This window comes from Chenopodium album, chromosome 4, assembly GCF_948465745.1.
Source record: "Chenopodium album chromosome 4, dcCheAlbu1.1, whole genome shotgun sequence".
NCBI lineage: Eukaryota > Viridiplantae > Streptophyta > Magnoliopsida > Caryophyllales > Amaranthaceae > Chenopodium > Chenopodium album.
In genome coordinates, this window is record NC_137837.1 from 8134179 (window position 1) to 8154154 (window position 19976).

Genomic DNA, 19976 nt, shown 5'->3' on the forward strand with positions numbered 1-19976 from the left:
TTAGGTACTATTAGACCATCTCCAATCGTGAGACTCAAATTTGAGTATTGAAATACAAAATGAGTTGTTTTTTTTACCTTCAATGGTGATACAATACTCACTTCTCAATTTAGCAACTCATGTGAAGCCTAATTTTCCAATGGTGAGACTTTCTAAAATATACAAATGTCACTTTCAATTATGGCTCACCAAATCCATTTCTTTTTTATTAGGGAAATTGTTCCGTGTACCCCTAAGGCTTTGAAAAATGTACCATGTACCCTTGAAAACTTGCAAATGCGCCATGTACCCTTGAGGTTTGTAAACAAATGCAGCACATACCCTCATCGTCTTACAAATGCACATATCATTGACTTATCAAACTAAAATTATGCCCACACACTGACTCATTTTTAGTACTTTATATTTATGGAGTAAAATCGCCTAAAAGCATAAATTACATCAAAATTTGAACTCCATCGATCATTCTAAATCCTAAACTTTACGGTGTTAGAATTTGATTTATCAATTAAGCTTGCATGATAATTAAATGTTTTAGCATTATACTAGCATTACACTGTAACAATTTAATAGAATTTGATGCTTATAGCCCATATGGGATCTCAATTTAACAAAATTATCATTTGTTATATGAGTCTAGGGGTATTTGGTGCAAATTCGTACAAATCTCAGGAGTACGTGGTGCATTTGAAAGTTTTCATGGGTGCACAGTGCATTTTTTAAATTTATGGTTTACGACAAACTCCACGAGCTTTACTTCAGAGTTTTAGCTAACCTTAAGGGTACACGGAACAATTTCCCTTTTTCATTATCAAATATTGTAATATTAAAAAACAAAAGGTAAAATTTAAATAAATTACAAAATATATTAGAATATTAACAAAGGGCACACACTTTTTGTTAAATGAGATTCAAAGTTGAGTATCTAAACTTGACAACTTTCTTTTGGGATTGCTAAGTTTAGATACCAACTTATTGGTATACATTGAAAAAAATACTCTCTCTCTCCTAAAAATACTCACTTGAGTCTCAGCATTAGAGATGGTCTTATTCACTCAATTTTAAAAGCTAAATATTTCAAAAAAAAATGGTTGTTGTACTTGAGGCAAGCCTAAGATATGACCTGAGCTATGCTTGGAGGAGTATGTGGAGTTTGAAGGAGTTGCTTCTTGAAGGTCTTAAATGGAGAGTTGGAAATTGGTGCAAAATTAACGTGTGGAGAGACGCGTGGTTGCCACGCAATACATCTTCGCTTGTGCCTACTCCAATGGCTAAAAGTAACATGGAGATGCGAGTTTGCGAATTGATAGATCACCAAAACAACTCATGGGATGTTGATACTATTTCCAACAATTTTAATGTGGAAAAGAAGCATATGATCCTCTCAATCCGCTTATCCCCCAATTGCCCTCCTGGTACAATGTATTAGTGGTTGTCTAAAGATGGCGCCTGCAATGTTAAATTAGGGTATTGGTTATTCAAGAAGGCACATAGCTCATCTGATACAGTAGATATGTGTGAGGTAAATAAGCTAGTTTGGTCCTTGGTGTGTCCCAAAGCTCAAACATTTTTTATGGAGAGCTTGCAAGGGATTTTTTGCTGTTAAAGAGCGTCTTTTTTTCCGCCACATTGTTACTGATATGACGTGCTTAATTTGTGATTGCCCGGAGGAATCCATTATACACACTACTTTTGAGTGTACAACTGCTAGAGAAATTTGGGAAAGCTCTTACATGTCTCTGATTCAACAAGCTCCCATGTTGAGCTTTTTGGAGAGATTCTTATGGTTGTCTCATAAACTTGGTTCGTGAATGAATATGCGGGTATGGTCTTGACCTGATTTGTCCTACCAGACAACACATCAGCTAGTTCTTGGAGATGTTTGAATCAGGGGTGGTGATTAGGGATGACCATGGGACTGTTTTTGCGACTGTTGTACGACAGGAATCTGCAGGTTGGGGTGTGGAGTTAACTAAAGCTGCTGCTTGTTTCTTCGGGTTGGTGCTAGGAAGAAGATTGGGATATGAAGAGTTCACCTTGAGACTGATTCGCTATGGGCTTCTCCCCTGTTTATTTTCATGTTTTATGAGGATATTAGTCGCTTAGCTTTATGTTTTATTGCGTTTTATTTTCCTTATTTTTCTCATGTCAAGCGTGCGGGTAATACTTTAGCACATGGGATGCTAGAGGTTGTACTGAATTTGCTTGTCTTGGTCCTTTCCCTCAAAGTCTAACAACTTTGGCGAAAATCGATCTTATTTAATGAAATTCGCAACTTGGTTTAAAAAAAAACATTGGTTAGCTATAAGGTTAGCACTTTCTACCTGATATTGCAACAAGTTTTGGTTTAGGTTCTCAGTTTCTTTTAAGATACCTTGTAACCCGACAAACCTGTCATTTAAACCCAAATTATACATAAATTCAAGCCCATTTTTTTAAAAAAAATAAAAAATGTAAATAACAAGCATAAATATTATGTAATAAATTTTTAAACAATTTTTTTTGGTTTATTGTATTTGCAAGTTTAAAAATTCTAAATTTGTAACCATTTGATTTTTTTTTTTTTTGAAATAATTTTGCAAAAAAATACGAAGTATTTTAAAAAATAAGTATCGGTTCCAGATCACATTTAAACCTGTTCCGGTTCCTATTTTGAGGAACTTGCTGCAACAGATTCAAGTTTCGATTTTAGGAGTATTAATAGGGCACCCAGTTATGCTCACCCTTAGTATTTAACAATAATAGAGATTTTAGGCAAACTTTATTCGAATCTATATAGTGTACTCCCGTATAAGGCCCTATTAACTTCACCATAGAAAAATAATATTTAGTAAAAATATTTTTATTTTTGAAAGAATTAGTAAAATAATTTCAATCCATTATTTCTTTAAAAAAAAAAAAAAAAAATTTCAATCCAATAAAAAAAGTTCCGTTGAGTAAAAATCAATAACTTCAAAGAAAAAAAAATATTATAGAGAATATGTAAAAGCAATTTCAGTTCAATAAAATAATTCCTGTTCAACAAAAATAAGGTGAAATGAACAAGACCTAAGTCTATTTAAAGTATTGTAGTTATGACATATTCAATCATTAGCTAAGTGAATTTTAATCAAGCAAAATATCTATTTATCGTTGTTTAATTTGTTTTGGCCCTTTAATCCATGATTAAGTTAGAGGCTCGTTCTCTCGGCTACAACGGATCGTTAGGTTGCTCTTTAGAAAGACTATATTTTTCAGCGATATATGAAGGATTTATGTCTTCGACGTGTGCAATTACTAGATATATAAGGGGGCGTATGGTTCGCGGATTATAGGTATGAGGTATGGGTTTAGAATGATCAAAACCCATACCATATGTTTGGTTGTCAAAAATATGAATTTTAAACCCATACCTCAAACTCATGAGGTATGGGGTTTAGAAACCTTGGGGGGAGGTGGGTTTGGCTCATTCCATTCCATTAGGTTCAAATATATAAAATTAAGGAGATGATATTCCATTCCAGAAGTGAACCAAACACATTGTATTAAGTATCAAGTTCCAACCCGATACCACCTTAACCCTATTCCTGATTCCAAACCTATACCACTCTGCAAACCAAATGCCCCCTAAATGGATCAAATTATGGAGATAATTAAGTTCGGACATTTGGGTCGTCGTTTTATCATAGCTAGAGGTACTAAAAATCTTTGGGCTAGTAAAATAGCCCAAAGTCCAATTGGATGGATCCTATAAGGTCACACAAAGGGTCTAGATCGGGCACGAGAGGACAAGGCACATGATGGGCCTCATCCTCTAGTATGGTCGGCCACATGGAGTGGATTGAAGGGTTTTGGGCTTCCTAACCCTAGTCTAGTTATATTGTGATTATAAATAGACTAGGTGCCTAGGGTTTGCAAGTAAGCAATTCAGTGATCAGTAAGATCAAACCCTAATTAACAAACACGAGACCAACCCCTCTCAAACTCTCCTCTCTCTCACGGCTCTCCCTCCTCCCTCGACGCCAGTGTGGTGGTTCGTGGTGGTGGTGGATCGTGGTGGTCAGCTTAGTCCATTAAAGGTGGTGTTCACGGTTTTCCTCAATCACTCGACCAATCTAGTAATTGTGGACAGCTCGTTCGAAGCTCGTGGACTAAGTAGAGGAGCAACGCTTGGGGCTCTATTCTCTCCCTGATTTGTCAATCAATTGCTACGTGGAATTCACGCTACAAAGGTATGATTATGTGTCTTGTGTGTTATGCATGTGATCTTGGGATTAGGTACTTGATTGAATGTGATTCATGATTTTCCGCTGCGTAGTACCTATAAACCCCTACAATATAAGCGTCAGATGTTTCACATTGCAAAATTTGTTTTCGACAATCTTAGTTTTAATAGAAGAAATTTTTATTTGATTCAAATTATGTATTTATTAAACTCGATTATCGTTGTAAATGTCGTATGACTTTTTATTACTATAATTAATTATAATATTCCAAAAAAAAAGTTAGAGGCTCGTGTTATATTTCACTATTATTCTAAATTCAACACTATATTTGTTGATAGAATATGTAAAACATGTTCTTGAGCATCAATCATCAGCTTAAGCTTTTAGTTGAGATGATCCTTTAACATGGTATTAAGAGTTAACGTGACACAAAAGTCACACATCCACATTTGAACCTTATCCACCCATCCTTTTAAAGTGGAATTTAAGCACTAGGTATGATAAGGGCACTTTGCCGCATCCACCTTTCAAGCCCAAAGTGCTCTCATTTGAAGGGGCGTGATAGAATATATAAATCGATTTTAAAATAACCTTGTATATATTCACCTATATACCCTTTAAGCCTCCACCAAGGAGAATCACACTAGTAATTTTTTTAAGGAAGTGAATCACAATTATGAAAAAAAAAAGTGAATTTGCTTAGGAAGTGAATCACAATTATATGAATTGGTGAATAATTTTTGTAAGGAAGTAAATCACAATTATATGAAGAAGTGAATCACAATTATATGATTTGGTGAATAATTTTTTTTAGGAAGTAAATCACAATTATGTAAAGAAGTGATTTTTTTTTTTTTAATTTTTAATTTTTTTTTAGGAAGAGAATAAAAAAAAAAGTTTTGGAGGGGAAAAACAGAACCAAGAAGTGACACGTGTCATTCTTGGTATTTGTTTAAGTATTATGTTATTGAATGTTGCATTAATTTTTTTAGTTGAAAAGTCTGAAGTTGTTATTACTTAAAATATTTTTGGGATATTAATATAAGATATAACTATAATTCATGCTCCGCATTAGGTTAAGAACTTTACATTTATTGTTATATCATAATTTTGCACAATGTTGTATTGGTAAAGATACAATGTATCTAGTAGAGGTTAGATCTGCTTTTCATGTTAAAGAATTACGTCGTAAGGTGTCTGATACAAGTACATGAACAAATAATGAGGTTGTTGGATTAGTAGCCAGTTAAGGAAAGGGTCGGGATAAGGAAATCCAAGGAGTAAGAAATTCAAAAAATTGTCTTCTAGAAATCTTAGACCTGACAATGTCTGTAATTACCGTAAAGAAAGGGGCGATGAATTATTCCAATAAGATTAGACGACAAGATAAATTTGAATTTGTCGTTATAGCAGAAGAAGATACCAATTCAAAAGATGATATATTACCCTAGTTGCTAATCAACATACGTGTCACTATGATGTGTATGTGGGTTATTGACTCTAGGGCGTTTTATCATATGGGTTCTCGCATAGAGTGGTCTATATATAGACTACAAGGAAGCCGAAGATTTATTACAGTAGTCCAATAATGAAGTTTACAATACATACGGTTGTTTATGTTCCATCAGATCATGAACACATGATTTAAATTTGTTTGTTGAACAATATGAGGCATGTTCCATGTACTTGTGAAGAAGAATTCGACTTCACTAAGTCTTTTAGACATCAAGGGGTTTGATTTCAGGTGAAGGTGGAGCGTTTTATGTTTGCAGGAGTTCATAGATATTTTTAAAGAAGAGAAAGGTGTTAAACGGGAGACATTGAATGTGTTGCAAGGGTACAATCTTTGTTGTATGGACCTTTTGTTGTCATGTTGTCAGTTTGTGGTAGTGTTGTGTGGCAGTATTGAGACACAAGTGGAACAATAGGTTGCTCTAGGTGAGAGTGATGAACTACATTAGAGAGAATTTAGTCAACACCCACCATAATAATTTGAAGCACTAAAGTTGTTGTTGTCAGGATCGATTCAGCCTAATTTAGCTCTAACTTGGCATAAGGTACAGTTGTTAAGACATGGTGTCTTATGTATTAGTGTAGCTATAGAGCCGGATATATCTAAGCTGCCCAAGGAATGTGTTGCGGAGTAGTGTAGTAGGTAGCTCAGTGTGTGTTATGCTTTGCAGTAGGCCAAGTGAACGTTCGAATCTAGTTTTGTAGAGTATTCTCCAAAGTTGTTTAGACTTGTTAACTACTTGAAGTTGTTAGTTGTCCTCCAGGGCAAATATAAGGCAAGAAGATCCTTTTTTTTTTTTTTGGGTTTTTTCGATTGTGTTTCATTCATCTAATTCTGATAATGTTTGATGTAGATCAGTATGCCTATCATTGTGATTCATGCATTTGGTCATTTCTTTTTATTATTGTGGAGAGGGATAAAGCCAAGTTGAATATTTGTCAAATATGCGTTGAATCTAAGTATTAATTTTGGAATACATTTTGTTCGTGATCCCCTGTAGTGCAAAAAAAGTTAAGTATTATAATTCATGAATATATACATATAATACCTTGTTTATTCTATCTGATAGGATCCAATTGACCTACGTGTTTGTCTTTTCGTGAGATTACGGAAATAATTCCTCATTAATTCCTTCATCAAATTTGTTACTCCGTATTAACTTTATGCCAAAATTGACACTTCCACATGTAAATACACAAAGAATCATCTCACTTCAAATCCATTAAGAGTAAAAAATGATTTTTTTTTTTTGAAAGAATAAAATAAAAATACTACCCCTAAAAAAATGTAAAAGAAATTAGATAAGGGAGTAAAAAAAACCACAAATCACACAACACAGAAACACACGAGTGGTACAAACAACCAAAAAAAAAAAAAAAGAAAAAAAAAAAATTACTCAAATTTTATCTATTTTCCTCAAAATAAAAAAACAATAAAAAATAAATAAAAATTTCATTCATAAGATTGGAGGGAGGAGCAGAAGTTCGGGTTTTTCTTCATCTCGTTCTTCTGTTGGTTCTTTCGCCGCCGGCCGCTATTTATCTCTCCATTTTCCCCTTTTCATTTCCCTTTTTCTTTAATATGTTAGAAATAAATTAAAAAAAAATTCAACCCAAAAATTAATAAAATCTCCGCCGTACGACCACCGTGGTCTCCGCCATCTTCAGCCGTCGATCTGGTGGTTGTCTCGCATTATTCTCTTTCTCTCTCCTCAAATTAGGGATTTTCTGATTTGTTCGATGTGAATTTTCTTTGCAATCGGTGAGAATTTTCTCTCATTTTTTCTGCATTTTCTACTTCAAATTAGGGTTCTTATTTCGCTTGATCCTATGAAATTCAATTAATTTGATATAATTTTTCCAGGTAGCTGAAAATCGAAGTTGAGATTGGGGCATGGGTCGGAGTTTGGTGAATCGGCCGACGAATGAGTTGAAGATTAAGACATTGTATTTGGTTGTTAGGTTTAGTTGATAATTTTTGCGAATTTAGGGAAATCATTTTGCTGCTGCTGCTGTTGTCGTTGTTGCTGTAATTTGGTGGTGTTTAGATTATAATTAGTTGTTGTTTAGATTAATAATTTGTTGTTGAGGGGCAATGTTTGGATCCAATCCGGATTCTGGTAATCATGGTAACACTGGACTTCCTGGGAACATTTTAATTCCGTTTCGTTTCGTATGGCCGTATGGAGGAAGGAGGGTTTACCTCACCGGTTCGTTCACCGGGTAAGGGGCTCGGCTTTCGACATAATTTATGGTGTTGGATGATGAATTATTGATGCTAACTGTCGAGTTTGAAGTGGGTTTTTAATTTGATGTTTTTTTGTGTAATTGATGTAGGTGGTCGGAGCATATACTCATGTCACCAGTGGAGGGGTGCCCTACTGCATTTCAAGTTGTTTGGAACTTAACCCCGGGATATCATCAGGTTATGTTCGTGCTTTTTACTAGCTTCGTAATGGTTGTTGGAGTTATTACTTGATTATAGTCAAATTATTGTGCTTAGTATTGGTGTATCTACGTTAAAAACTGGTATAGGTTTCAGTGGCAGTGTTTGATGGTGATCTGTTTGCTGTATGCAATAGGATGAAATCATATTTATAATTAGGGCTGTGGTAGTGCCACGAACATATAGCACTGTGAACATGATTATGTCCATTTATTTCCCTCTACCAGTGATTAGTTATTAGGGAGGAAATCTTACTGAGCTTAAAATCTTGTGGCTGATATGTTGAAATTAGTATTTCAAGATCTTACTTTTAGACTCAAGAAGAGTGAAAGTATCTCATTCACGTGCTTGGAGATTTTTATTCACAATAGGACATACAATAGGACATGAATTTATGGTCGCTTTTGTCACTTAATTGTCCAATTAAACATCAACTTAAGAGTTTTATTTTGTTGAGACAGCATTAGGCTGTAAACTTTAATTGCAGTGAGAAGTGGAGTCTGGCCTGCTGTTGTTCATCTTTTAAGAAACCATTAACTTTTTAGCCTAGGTTTGTTGACGGATTCTCCTTTTTTAATGAGTTTGTTGCTCCTAAATCTCTTTTATGGTTTTGTTTACAAGGCTTTAATTTGGTGAGTGATAGCAGATTTCGTTGCCTTTTTTTTTTTTTTTTGGGTTAGCGTTTAGGGATTTTTGTTCTTTGGGGTTTGGAACTCTTCTCATTGCAGATAAAGTTTCTTTTTACCTTATTTTTGTTTTTAACGGGGTACATAGATGGAATAATTAGAACAGTTCTGAGAATTATACTGGTGTGTGGTTAAGCTTATTAAGTACTCTAGGTAGGATATATATTGGGGCTTCAGGTCATTAAAACACTTGCTTATATATATGGACAAGAGTGTAATTGTCATTGATATCGGAAGAGAGACAATGCTAAAAATTGTCACATTACTGTGATTTTGATGGAGACTGTAATCCGCTGAACACATCTTTATAAAGGCATATTCTAGCACACTGTATGCTGTTTTATGGGGCAAGGTGTGAGAATAATGTTTTTCCCTTATCCTTTCAACCTTTTTTTTTTTATTATTACTTTATTATTATTATTATTATTATTATTATTATTATTATTATTATTATTATTATGGAGAATATAGATCATTAGGTGTTTAGGTTTACTTATCCAACATCACTTTCCTTTCCCTTGTTAATTGAGCTTTGTTATTTGAATATCTTATGCTTTTTGTAATCTTGCAACTCTCTTCGTCCACAAATAATCTTCATGTTAGTTTCGACACACTTATTAAGGAATTTAGTAGGGTGGGGTGATAATTTAGAGAACGATGGTTAGTGGAGGGATCCACGTCAGATTGGTTTAGTGGGAAAGATTTTCGTTTTAAGTAACAAAAAGATTTTGGGTGGACATCCTTAAAAGAATCTCAAGAATATTATTTGTGGACATAATTTGTGGACAGGGGAAGTAGTTATTGCTTTGGTAGTCTTCTTCATTTTCTTGCATTCTTAGTCATGGTAATGAGTATTGCCGTGTATCACTTTCTTTGCTCGGGAAGTATGCAATTTCTTGACAGCTTTAAGCGATAAATTGTCGGGTTAGTTGTTTGGAGTAGTCTGTTATACCTACCTTGCTACGCATCATGCGAAATCTTTCCAAATATGTAAATGTAGTAGTTTGCATGGCAATGATTTTATTGCTTTGCCCGCCTGTCTAAGTTGCATAACCAAAGTTTGATTTCTGTCTGGAATGTATTGAGATGCCTGCTGTTTATTTGAAGCTATTTTTCTTTACATGCAGTACAAGTTTAATGTTGATGGTGAATGGCGTCATGATGAACATCAGCCTTTTGTTAGTGGAACTTATGGAGTTGTCAACACTGTGCTTCTAGCGAGGGATTCTGACATGGGTCCTACTGTATTCAGTACTGATACTCCCGGTAGATCCAACATGGAGGTGGATGAGAACATGTTTGTTCGTGCGGTAAGTATTGTGTTAAATAATTTAATGATATTTGGGATTGGTTTTCTCTTGTAGCATTCCATGCTATTATTTGATGGTAGAATGTTGGTACATGGTATCTTGTTTGATGAAGAATATAGTTCTCTCATTTTTCTGATATCTGAGTCGGAGCTAGGTGCCTAACAAACATGACATTTTGTTACCCCCTTAAAATCATTTTGTGTGAACTTTTACTTACAATTTTGTGAAATTATGAGGCTGGTTTGATGTGCTTGTATTTCAAGTATAATCAGTATCCTGTCATCTATTTATTTCTTGAGGTCTTAAACAAATGAGTTTTGCCTTAGTTTCCTCTTTTGTCCCATGAATGGCAACAGGCGGCTACACCTGATGGAATGTTGCGGGAGCAAGTTTCAGATGCTGATGTACAGCTTTCTCGTCATCGTATATCTCTGTTTTTGTCACAACACACAGCATATGAGTTATTGCCAGAGTCAGGCAAGGTTTGGATATTTTTCCTTCTGTGATCTTCTCATTTTCCGTTCTCGAGACTTGCATTCTTTTGTTAGATGAGGTCGGCCTTTGACACTTGTCTGTGTTGCCATTGTAGGTTGTGGCCTTGGATGTCACTTTACCGGTTAAACAAGCTTTTCATATCCTTTATGAACAGGTTTGCAATATCCGTTTTAATAATAATGTGCTTGCTAAGATTATGTCTTCTTTTGTATTTGTTTGTGATTTGTCCGAAAATGGAAAACTATGACCTAGCAGTGTTTTTTCAATGAATGAAGTTCAAGAAAAAAAAGTAATTGATTGTATTGCTGTTTCTCTCTGCCTTTTTGCAATTTTACTTTTCTAAACATGGGAACGTGAAGCGATTAAAAACAAGTCAAGAATTTGTATAATCATCATGGTCGAGGCAATCTATCTGCCTAGCTGTTCAGCCATCTGTGTTCAATTTAGTTTATTTGCATTAGGTATGCGGAGAATATGCATGGCAATAATTGCTTACCTGTCATGGCATGAAAATGCACGAGGTTTTGGGTTAATATATTTATGAGAATTAACTAGGCTAATCCTTCTTCAAGCTCTCATGCAAGGCCTGCCATGGGACATGATAAAGAAATTTTTTCCTACTAATAATGTTAATTGCTAACTTTAGTCCTGAAATATTACAGTACACATTTATGAAGAAATTATCCAGTAAGTCTCCCACAATGTCCCATTTAAAATATCACCTAGCGAAAATCGTTCAAGATATAGTATTTTCTAAATTAATTGATCAAACCTCTTATACAAGAAGACTAACTTTAAATTTCTGGAATGTTTGATGTTCCTTTTGCTAACTATCAGTTTGATTTCAATACTTCCAGCATCTCAGATTCCCAGTATTTGCAAAAAATTAATTCCCAGTGATTTGAGTTTTTGGATATTTGTTCTCTACCTGTGTACTGAGCAAATGTAAATTTGTTACTGATAAGCTGATAATGAAGTTAGTTTGGGCTTTAGGTTTTTTTTTTTTTTTTTTGGTAGAGTAATACCTTTTTAATTGCTATACTGCCTGAAAAACATGTTTTGTGATGCTGTGAGGCAATGATGCTTCATTTTCTGATTTTTGATAAGCCATTCTGTCTGTCTTTTATGGACCTCCAGTGTAATGAAAATCCTTTTTGTCATGTCATGGAGGAAATTTTTAATCTATTTCAGGCATCCTCTCACTCTTGTGTCATACGTGGAAGTCTTTGAATGAAAGGCTTGCAGTGTCTTTACTGTATTTATAATTTTTTATTTTTATTTATTTTTATTATTATTGTGAATTACATAAACCTCTGCATCCAAGTCATATCCAGTTTTATATAAATTTAGAGATTAGAGATGAGGAGCTCCTGATAAGACGAATGCTTTACCTTTTGCAGCTTTTCTGGGTGAAATATATACATGCACTTATGCCTCCGTGATTGACCTTCCTCTTTTTTTTAGTATTTATTTTTTTTTTATTATTATTTTATATATTCTAAAGCTCTTTCTTGTTGTGTCTGATTTCCATCATAAGCCCTAATTCATGCCAGGCATCTTCATTTCAACATGTTCAAGTTCCAGAAATTCCCTAAAAAGGGGAATTTTTATGTGTACTTTTGAATTTTAACACAAGTCACACTATACCCTTGTAGTTAATTGAAAGATAATACAAGTCTGAATTTTACTATATGTAATCAAGATAGGGAATTAAGGAAATTATATTTTTTAATTCAAATCTACTATATTCACTGCACTGCTATTCCAGCCGTTATTTATCGGCAACAAGTCCCAAAAATCAGCATACCTTCACTTTTTTTTTTCAAGCTATGGCTACCTAACTTACCTCTGCTACAATTTCTATGTCGTAACCTCCCACCATTCATCTCTTACTTCTGCTTTCATGGCAGCCTTAATTTTTTTTCCTCGCATCTATGTTCTCCCTCACCTTCCTCATCACAACTACCTTAAATTTCCCCTTTATCTCTCTTGAGACATGTTTGTCATTACTATGAATAAATCTGTGTGAACTTTGGCTCTTTGGTGGTTGTTAATGACTAAAGTTTAAGTTTGAAACTTTGCTCTTTGATGTGAATGACTGGCTGGTGGGCTGGCATGTTGTGAATGTTGAAAATGAGAAAAGTTAGGAAGGTGCTGATTATTGGCATGTTGGGTTGGTTGTGATGGTAGTTTTCACTGGTGGGATGATGGTGTTGGTGATGTGATCAAACATGGGTGGCTGCCGGAAGTGGGTTATAGGTACTCATGGGTTGTTGCAGCTGAGGGGCGGTGGTTGTTGGTGGCTGGAGGTGTTAGAGCGCTGGGGTTGGTGGTAGTGGTGGTTGTTGAATGGTGTGGGTTCATTGGTAGTTTAGGGTGGTCAAAGGCAGGAGTAATGAAGATGTATTACAGGGTATATAGGTCCTGGGGGGCTGGTTAATGGCAAAGATAATAAACCAGAGAACTCCAAAAATTAAAAGGGTGAAATGGAAAATAAAAAAGGCAACCTAAGTACCGAACACTCATAGGTTACGTAAAGGGGGATTTTAGTTCCTTTTTCTTTTCCCAATTCCCCTCAACCAAACAATGTCACAATTTTGGGGTGCTATGATTTTTTCTTTATTTTGTTGGTAAAATAATTACATTGTTATTTATATTATATACTTTTTTTAATACATGGGGAACAACCAGGTAATTTTCATTAAAGCTGGCATTCTTGGCAAAAATAATATAAAGAAGATAATTTAGATAAAATGATTGAATTCCCCCACCAAATTATTCAAAGAAGTGAAGAAATAACATAAGGCTATCTAGCTTTTTGATATTGATAGGATGGTAGGTGTAAATAAGATTGCAGAAGAAGGCATACAGTAAAATGATAGGAGTAAGGAGAAGAAATAAAAAAAACTGCTTAGGATTGGTTCAGATGCCTCACACCTCCTTTTCCATAAGTAATCAAAAATAAATTGAGTTGAATCAATCCTTTACGCGACAAGCATAACAGAAAAAATTGCCAATAAAGACAGAGGTGCATGCATGGCCAGAGAAGACGCCCACAACAATGCACAGACTACACTCACTGCAGCATATGCAATGTTTTAATTGTCAGACTATGCTCTATATATTGAATCTTGATTTATAAAGTTTCATCTTCATGATCTAGGGCATGAATATTGAATTGTGAACTGGAACTTTTTTTTTTAATCATGATGTTTTTCATGGCAATAAACTTGTTAAGTATGGGGTTTATGGTTTGAAAGCAATACTGAAGTTGATCTATGTTTTGCACCATCCTAAAAAGTGCCAATTTTATATTCCTTTAGGGCATATGACCGTTTTGTCCTGCTGTGTGGCAGTTGGAGTGTTGTTGAAACTGATACTTAGGATTCAATTGACAAGTTGAAGTAACCAAGAAAAAAGCTGGATTTCTCTTGATTAAGTGTGCCTGCTGCTGCTTTGGGGATGCATGCAACTGGTGTGTCTAGACAATTTGAACATGGGATCTGCAGTTTGACTTGTGTGATCTTCTGTAGTGAAATAAATTTACACATACATGTCTATGTGTATTCTGTTTGAATATGAAGATTTTCCAAAGAAAACTATATTATTGGTGTCTCATGATCTCTTGAGCAACCTCATCACTAATGTGAGAATGTTGGTCATCGTTTTTTTGGATATCTAGATCTTAAATTTTTTTTCCCTCAGATACAGAAGCTAGTATCTTTGTGTCTGGTTTCTTTATTGGAAGGTCTTGTTGCAGTGAGTGTGTTTCAGTGAGTTATGGAAATTAATTCTACATAATTTCAAGATCATACTATCAGCCCCTCAATTATGATTAGAGCCGTTGTTAATTTAAGTACAAAGCTAGCATATTCGTGTCTGGTTTCTCTGTTGGAAGGTCTTGTTGAAGTTAGTATATGTCAGTGAGTTGTATAAATTAATTCTACTAAATTTGTAGCTCTCCATGTAGGGAAAAAGGGAATGTCATTTTTTTGTTTCTCTTCTAATTTGCTAGAAATTACTATGGTTAACCTCTTGTTCTATGCTTAAATCTTGTAAAAGATAATAATTATCTTAATGTTCATATTTTTTAACGTCAGTCACCATTGATTTAATTAACTCCATAGAATTCAAAGTGACGTGAATGGCTTATCTATAATATGAGAATAAAGAGTCAAATCAGCATATCTTTCTCAAAACATGTGCAGAGCATTGTTGTAAGTTATCATTTTTGGGACATTGGAAGTATTTTAATGTTTTCATTTGATAACCTTTGTTCCAATTTTGAGAGAATATTTGCTATTTGTGAGATTTAATTATTTAAGTATGCGCTGAGACTTGTGTGGAAAGGAACGTTTTAGTCTTGATCTCCTTTATTTAGTTTCACTTTTAGGTATTGCCTTCCCTTCTACCTGTAGATCTCCAGTTATTTTATATTGAACTTACCTTCCTCGCTTCTCCATTGTTTTACCCTGATCACTCTTGTATTCTTGCCTTCTTGAGCATTGGTGAGAAGTTTGCTATAATTTAATGCTGTGTATTAATAGGTGTTTGTCTTCTTTGTTCATCAGCTACTCTGTTTTGTGTGTATGTTTTAGCTTGGTGCTTCTTCCTAGACAACTTTTTCCTTTGCCGATCTTGTGAATAACTTGTCTAATTATGATTTAATCTTACTTTCAGGGAGTCCCTGTTGCTCCTTTATGGGATTTTGGCAAGGGTCATTTTGTTGGAGTTCTTAGTGCAATTGATTTCATTCTAATCTTGAGAGAGGTATGTGGTCACTTGCACTGTTGGTGCATCATTCATTTCTTATAACCTCCTGCTGCATGTGCCTATCTTTTTATTGTTTTCTTTGGTAGGTGCCCCATGAGAACAGTATTTGGCTGTATCTTTCCCGGCATTATCTGTTAATTCAATCAAATGTGATGCAGTGATGTTGAGTGGTTTGTAAATTTTTTTCTGTGTTGCTAAATTTTGTCAAGCTGTTTTAGTTAATGCAAGTATTTTGACTGGATATGTTGTAGGTTTTGAATTCGATATTGCTTAGTGAGCTCCATGACCATATGGGTTAGATCAACGAGAGTGATCTGTTGCGCTTTATTTGTGTACAGCTAGGCCATTGTGAAACTTTGTGATCTTAGTCATTTTGATAGAGGCTAATCCTTAGAACCATTCATTTGATTCTTTTCTACAATTTTAAATTTGTGAGAAAATCTCTGCTGGCATGTGATACAAGTTTTTCTTCTAGCCATAAACACAACTTTGGTCAGAAACTTCTCAATTCAAAAGACAATGCTTTGGACGTGGGTCATAATAAGCTTAATAGCTGTGGATATATACTCATTCAGTTTTGTTATATATTCCTTTCCCTCAATCTTCACTGCTCAAGGAAATATATGGCACTGATTTCACTTGTTTGCGAAATCTTGTCAGACATCCTATATCTTCATTTTTCTTGTAACTAAGTTATACTGTTTTTTTGTGTTTCTTTCCTAATATACTTTACTGTGTTCTAAACATTAGGATTGCTGATTTTTTATTTGTGCTAAGATAATTTCTGCCCTATCTGGTAATGTCCGTGATGGAATATTGAACCATTGTATTCTTTGTTGCTTGCGAAAGATCTTATGTGTGGTTAGTTTTTTTGAATACTTTCCTTGTTATTAACATTGTATAATTTTTAGCTTGGAAATCATGGTTCAAATTTGACGGAAGAAGAGCTGGAGACTCATACGATATTGGCATGGAAAGATGGAAAAATTCGTGTCAACAGACAAATTGAGAGTAGTGGGAGGCCGTATGCCAGACAGCTTATAAATGTAAGTGCTTCCGCCTTTAGCTTATGAAGGTGCCGCTGTGGAATGATTTGTCCTATTTGTACAGCTTTTGTTTGAAGCATTTATGGCTTGCAGCTAGTGTTTCCAAATTACGATGCAGTAAATCATCTATATCCTAGGACTCCATGTTGAAATCTTCTCAGACTTGAGTTTTTGAAGGATGTGTTTTGTGGGTTGGAATGGGTGGTTCTCATCTTTCTCTAAAAATTTGAGTCTTGGTCTGTTTGCCCTCTTTGTAATTGCTGCCTTATAGCTCATCTGTTAGTGGGAAGGTTTGGTGATTCTCTTACTAGATCTTGCGGTCTTTTTAGTTCTTTCCAGTTGTTGGTGATGCTTATAATTCGTTTCATTTATCATCAAGGATTAACATCTGGTAGTGACAGTTGTTTCAAAAAAAAAAAAAAAAAAAGAGTTGACAGTGCACTTCTTATTGAAATATCAAGTAGTGATGTACTCTAGTAAATTGCATAATAGTTCTGGCCTGAGCCGGTTCCTGTCTTCTTTATGCAATGTAAATGGATTTGTGATAATAAGGAACTTTTTCTTGAGCTATAAAGTGATTTATAAGATGCTCAAATGGTTTTGACCTAGTCACTGGAACTGGCTTCTGGGGTTTATTTAAGAGATACTCAGCATTTACTACATGTATTTCGTGAAGCTGCAGCTTTTTCGTATCTTTCATGTATAATACATATCTGAATACTGATCTTTACCGTCCTTTTTATTGGAATTGCAATGTTTTATAAGTTGCTTAAAAGAATAATGAATGTTTACTCATTTACATTTTAATCGTGCTCCAGTCTTTCTGCTTTCTATTGGTCTTCTTATAAAAATTGCTGGGGTCAGGGATGTTCAATATGGTTAGCTAGATTGACATCTGTACATTTTAAACCTGTGTAGGCTGGGCCTTATGATTCATTGAAAGATGTGGCTTTGAAAATTTTGCAAAACAAAGTATCCACAGTTCCAATTATACACTCATCGTCCCCAGATGGTTCTTTCCCCCAGCTGCTACATCTTGCTTCCTTGTCTGGAATTCTAAAATGTAAGTTTCCTACCCCCAACTCCACCATTGCAGCTCCTTGCTACATCTTAGCTTGATACTATAAATCACTGCTTTCCATTCTATTTTTCCAGGTATTTGCAGACACTTTAAGCACTCTAGCAGCTCTTTGCCTATTCTTCAGCAACCAATTTGTTCAGTTCCTTTGGGTACTTGGGTTCCCAAGATTGGGGAATCAAGTCAACTGCCATTTGCTACCCTGAAACCAAATGCCTCTCTTGCGGCTGCACTGTCTTTGCTTGTCCAAGGTTATTTTGTCTTTGATGCTTCTTGAATCAGATATCTAAGCTTTGTCAGTATTTTGTTTTTGTTTGGGTGCCAGTTAACAGCGAGTTTTATTGAGAACTCTCATAACTCTACACAGCATGACCCATCTTATGTTAGTTTTGCGCTTATTTTGCAGCGGATGTGAGTTCTGTACCTATAGTTGATGAAAATGACTCGTTACTGGATATATATTCTCGAAGGTATTGTTGTGTATCTATTTTCATTTTAGACGGTTGATCCTTCTGTGTATGCATTTAAATCATCTGATATTTTTTTCATCTCTTTCTTAGTGACATCACTTCTTTAGCAAAAGACAGGGCGTATGCACAAATTCATCTTGATGAAATGAGTGTTCATCAGGTAATTTGTTAAACAAAATCCCTGCAGTAAACTCTCTCCCCCTGTGTTTAAGTTACTTTCTCTATCATAGTTTCTGTATGTTTGTTCAATAGTGCCTAATATACCCCCCCACACACACACACACACCCCACCCCAACACTCACAATGAAGAGAACAAAGCACTTTCCGGTAACGGTAAAGGATTCATCTGATATTTAATATTACTTGACTGAGCTTTTACTTACACAGCTAATTTTGCTGTTGTGCAGGCACTTCAACTAGGACAAGACGCCACTTCTCCATCAGGAGTATTCAATGGACAAAGATGTCAGATGTGCTTGTCCTCAGACTCTCTACAAAAGGTCATGGAGCGGCTTGCAAATCCAGGTATGCCGATACTACAAAACACATTTTCACATTCATGTAAACTCACTTTGGCCAAGTGATCATTTTGCTATTGATCCTTGTTCTCAGGTGTTAGAAGGCTTGTGATTGTGGAAGCCGGCAGCAAGCGTGTTGAAGGCATTATTACATTGAGCGATGTATTCAGATTCTTGCTTGGCTAGCGTTCTGCTTAAATGTTCTTGGCATAGAAACTTTGGAGCAATTCATCCATAATGTAAACACCCCTGTTACTCTGCCGTGCCTTCACATGTGACAGATGGCTTCATTAGTTGCATTAGTCCTTGATTGTTCTTGTGGGCGATGTTCTTTCGAGCCCCATTGTTTTTAGGATACAGGGCAAGGAAAAAAAAAAAAAGAAAAAAAAAAAAAGAATTTGTAAATTGAAGAGATTGGAAATTTTCCCATTTCACCTTTTTTTATAACCAGAATTCATGTCGATTCCCTCACGGTGCTGCATTGGCTTACCACTAGGTTTACGTAATAAAAAAAAAAAAAATCAAAATATCAGCCACTTTGCCTCTCCTCCCCCCTCCCCCTCAAAAGAAAGAAGAAAATAAAACTCATATATCTAATGCGAGTGTATTTGTTGCAGCATTCATCTAAATTGGTAGGATGAATGTCCTCACAAGTCACAAATGCTATGCGAAATTTACCTTGTGCGGAGTGCTTCTATTTTTCGCAATGTGCTCTTGATACTACATATTCAAAATTATGTAAAATCACATATCAAAGTGTTTTTTAGGACTAGTCTTGAATGAAAACCAGCAAATTTATGAACCTTTAGATAATATGTTGAGGATAAAATTGTCATTATGAATCACATATCAAAATCTTAATTTGCTGTGGTTATAGTAGTGTTAAACTTTTATAATTTTTACTTATAGAGTATTAAAGTTATTGATGGTTAAACTTGTGCATCGTGATAAAAGAAACAGGTCAAGTAAAAAAGAACATAGGAAGTATCATCTAGACACGTTTGCCAATGTATAATTTTAATGTATACTTCGATATCTTTAGTTATTATAAAAAAAATAATAAAATTTTGACATCTATAAAATAGATATTGAGATGAATCTTACAACTATAGGTTATGTAAATAGTGGATCAAGTCAAAACGTGTCTACTAAAAAAAGCAGAGGTAGTATTACGGAGTAACAAACTTTGTGGCTGTAAACCAACTTACCAAATAAGACGACACCCTAGTATCAAAGTGTGTAAAGAAGGGTTAAACTTACGTTTAGGGATCTCCGGCACGTATGGTGGCTTTGCTGCCCCTTCTCCCACCTACAGCAGTAGCTCAGAGAATACCCTGGTAGCAAAATTTTATTTGTAAATGACAATTTTATCCTCAACATAGTGGTATAAAGTCAAATATGTCCCTTGATATATTTTACATGTTTATCACAAAAAC

At 34.9% G+C, this 19976-nt stretch overlaps 1 protein-coding gene across 1 annotated transcript; it reads left to right on the plus strand.

Moving 5' to 3' along the window:
- The first annotated feature begins 7170 nt into the window (after window positions 1-7170).
- Window positions 7171-19011, plus strand: LOC145628816 (sucrose nonfermenting 4-like protein). The gene is made up of 14 exons (XM_081681225.1): window positions 7171-7479; window positions 7582-7940; window positions 8055-8142; window positions 9977-10159; window positions 10516-10641; window positions 10749-10808; window positions 15335-15424; window positions 16339-16473; window positions 17392-17536; window positions 17629-17802; window positions 17958-18021; window positions 18112-18181; window positions 18430-18547; window positions 18635-19011. The coding sequence occupies exons 2-14, from the start codon at window positions 7813-7815 to the stop codon at window positions 18724-18726; spliced, it is 1473 nt and encodes a 490-aa protein (XP_081537351.1). The 5' UTR covers window positions 7171-7479; window positions 7582-7812; the 3' UTR covers window positions 18727-19011.
- The last annotated feature ends 965 nt before the right edge of the window (window positions 19012-19976 follow it).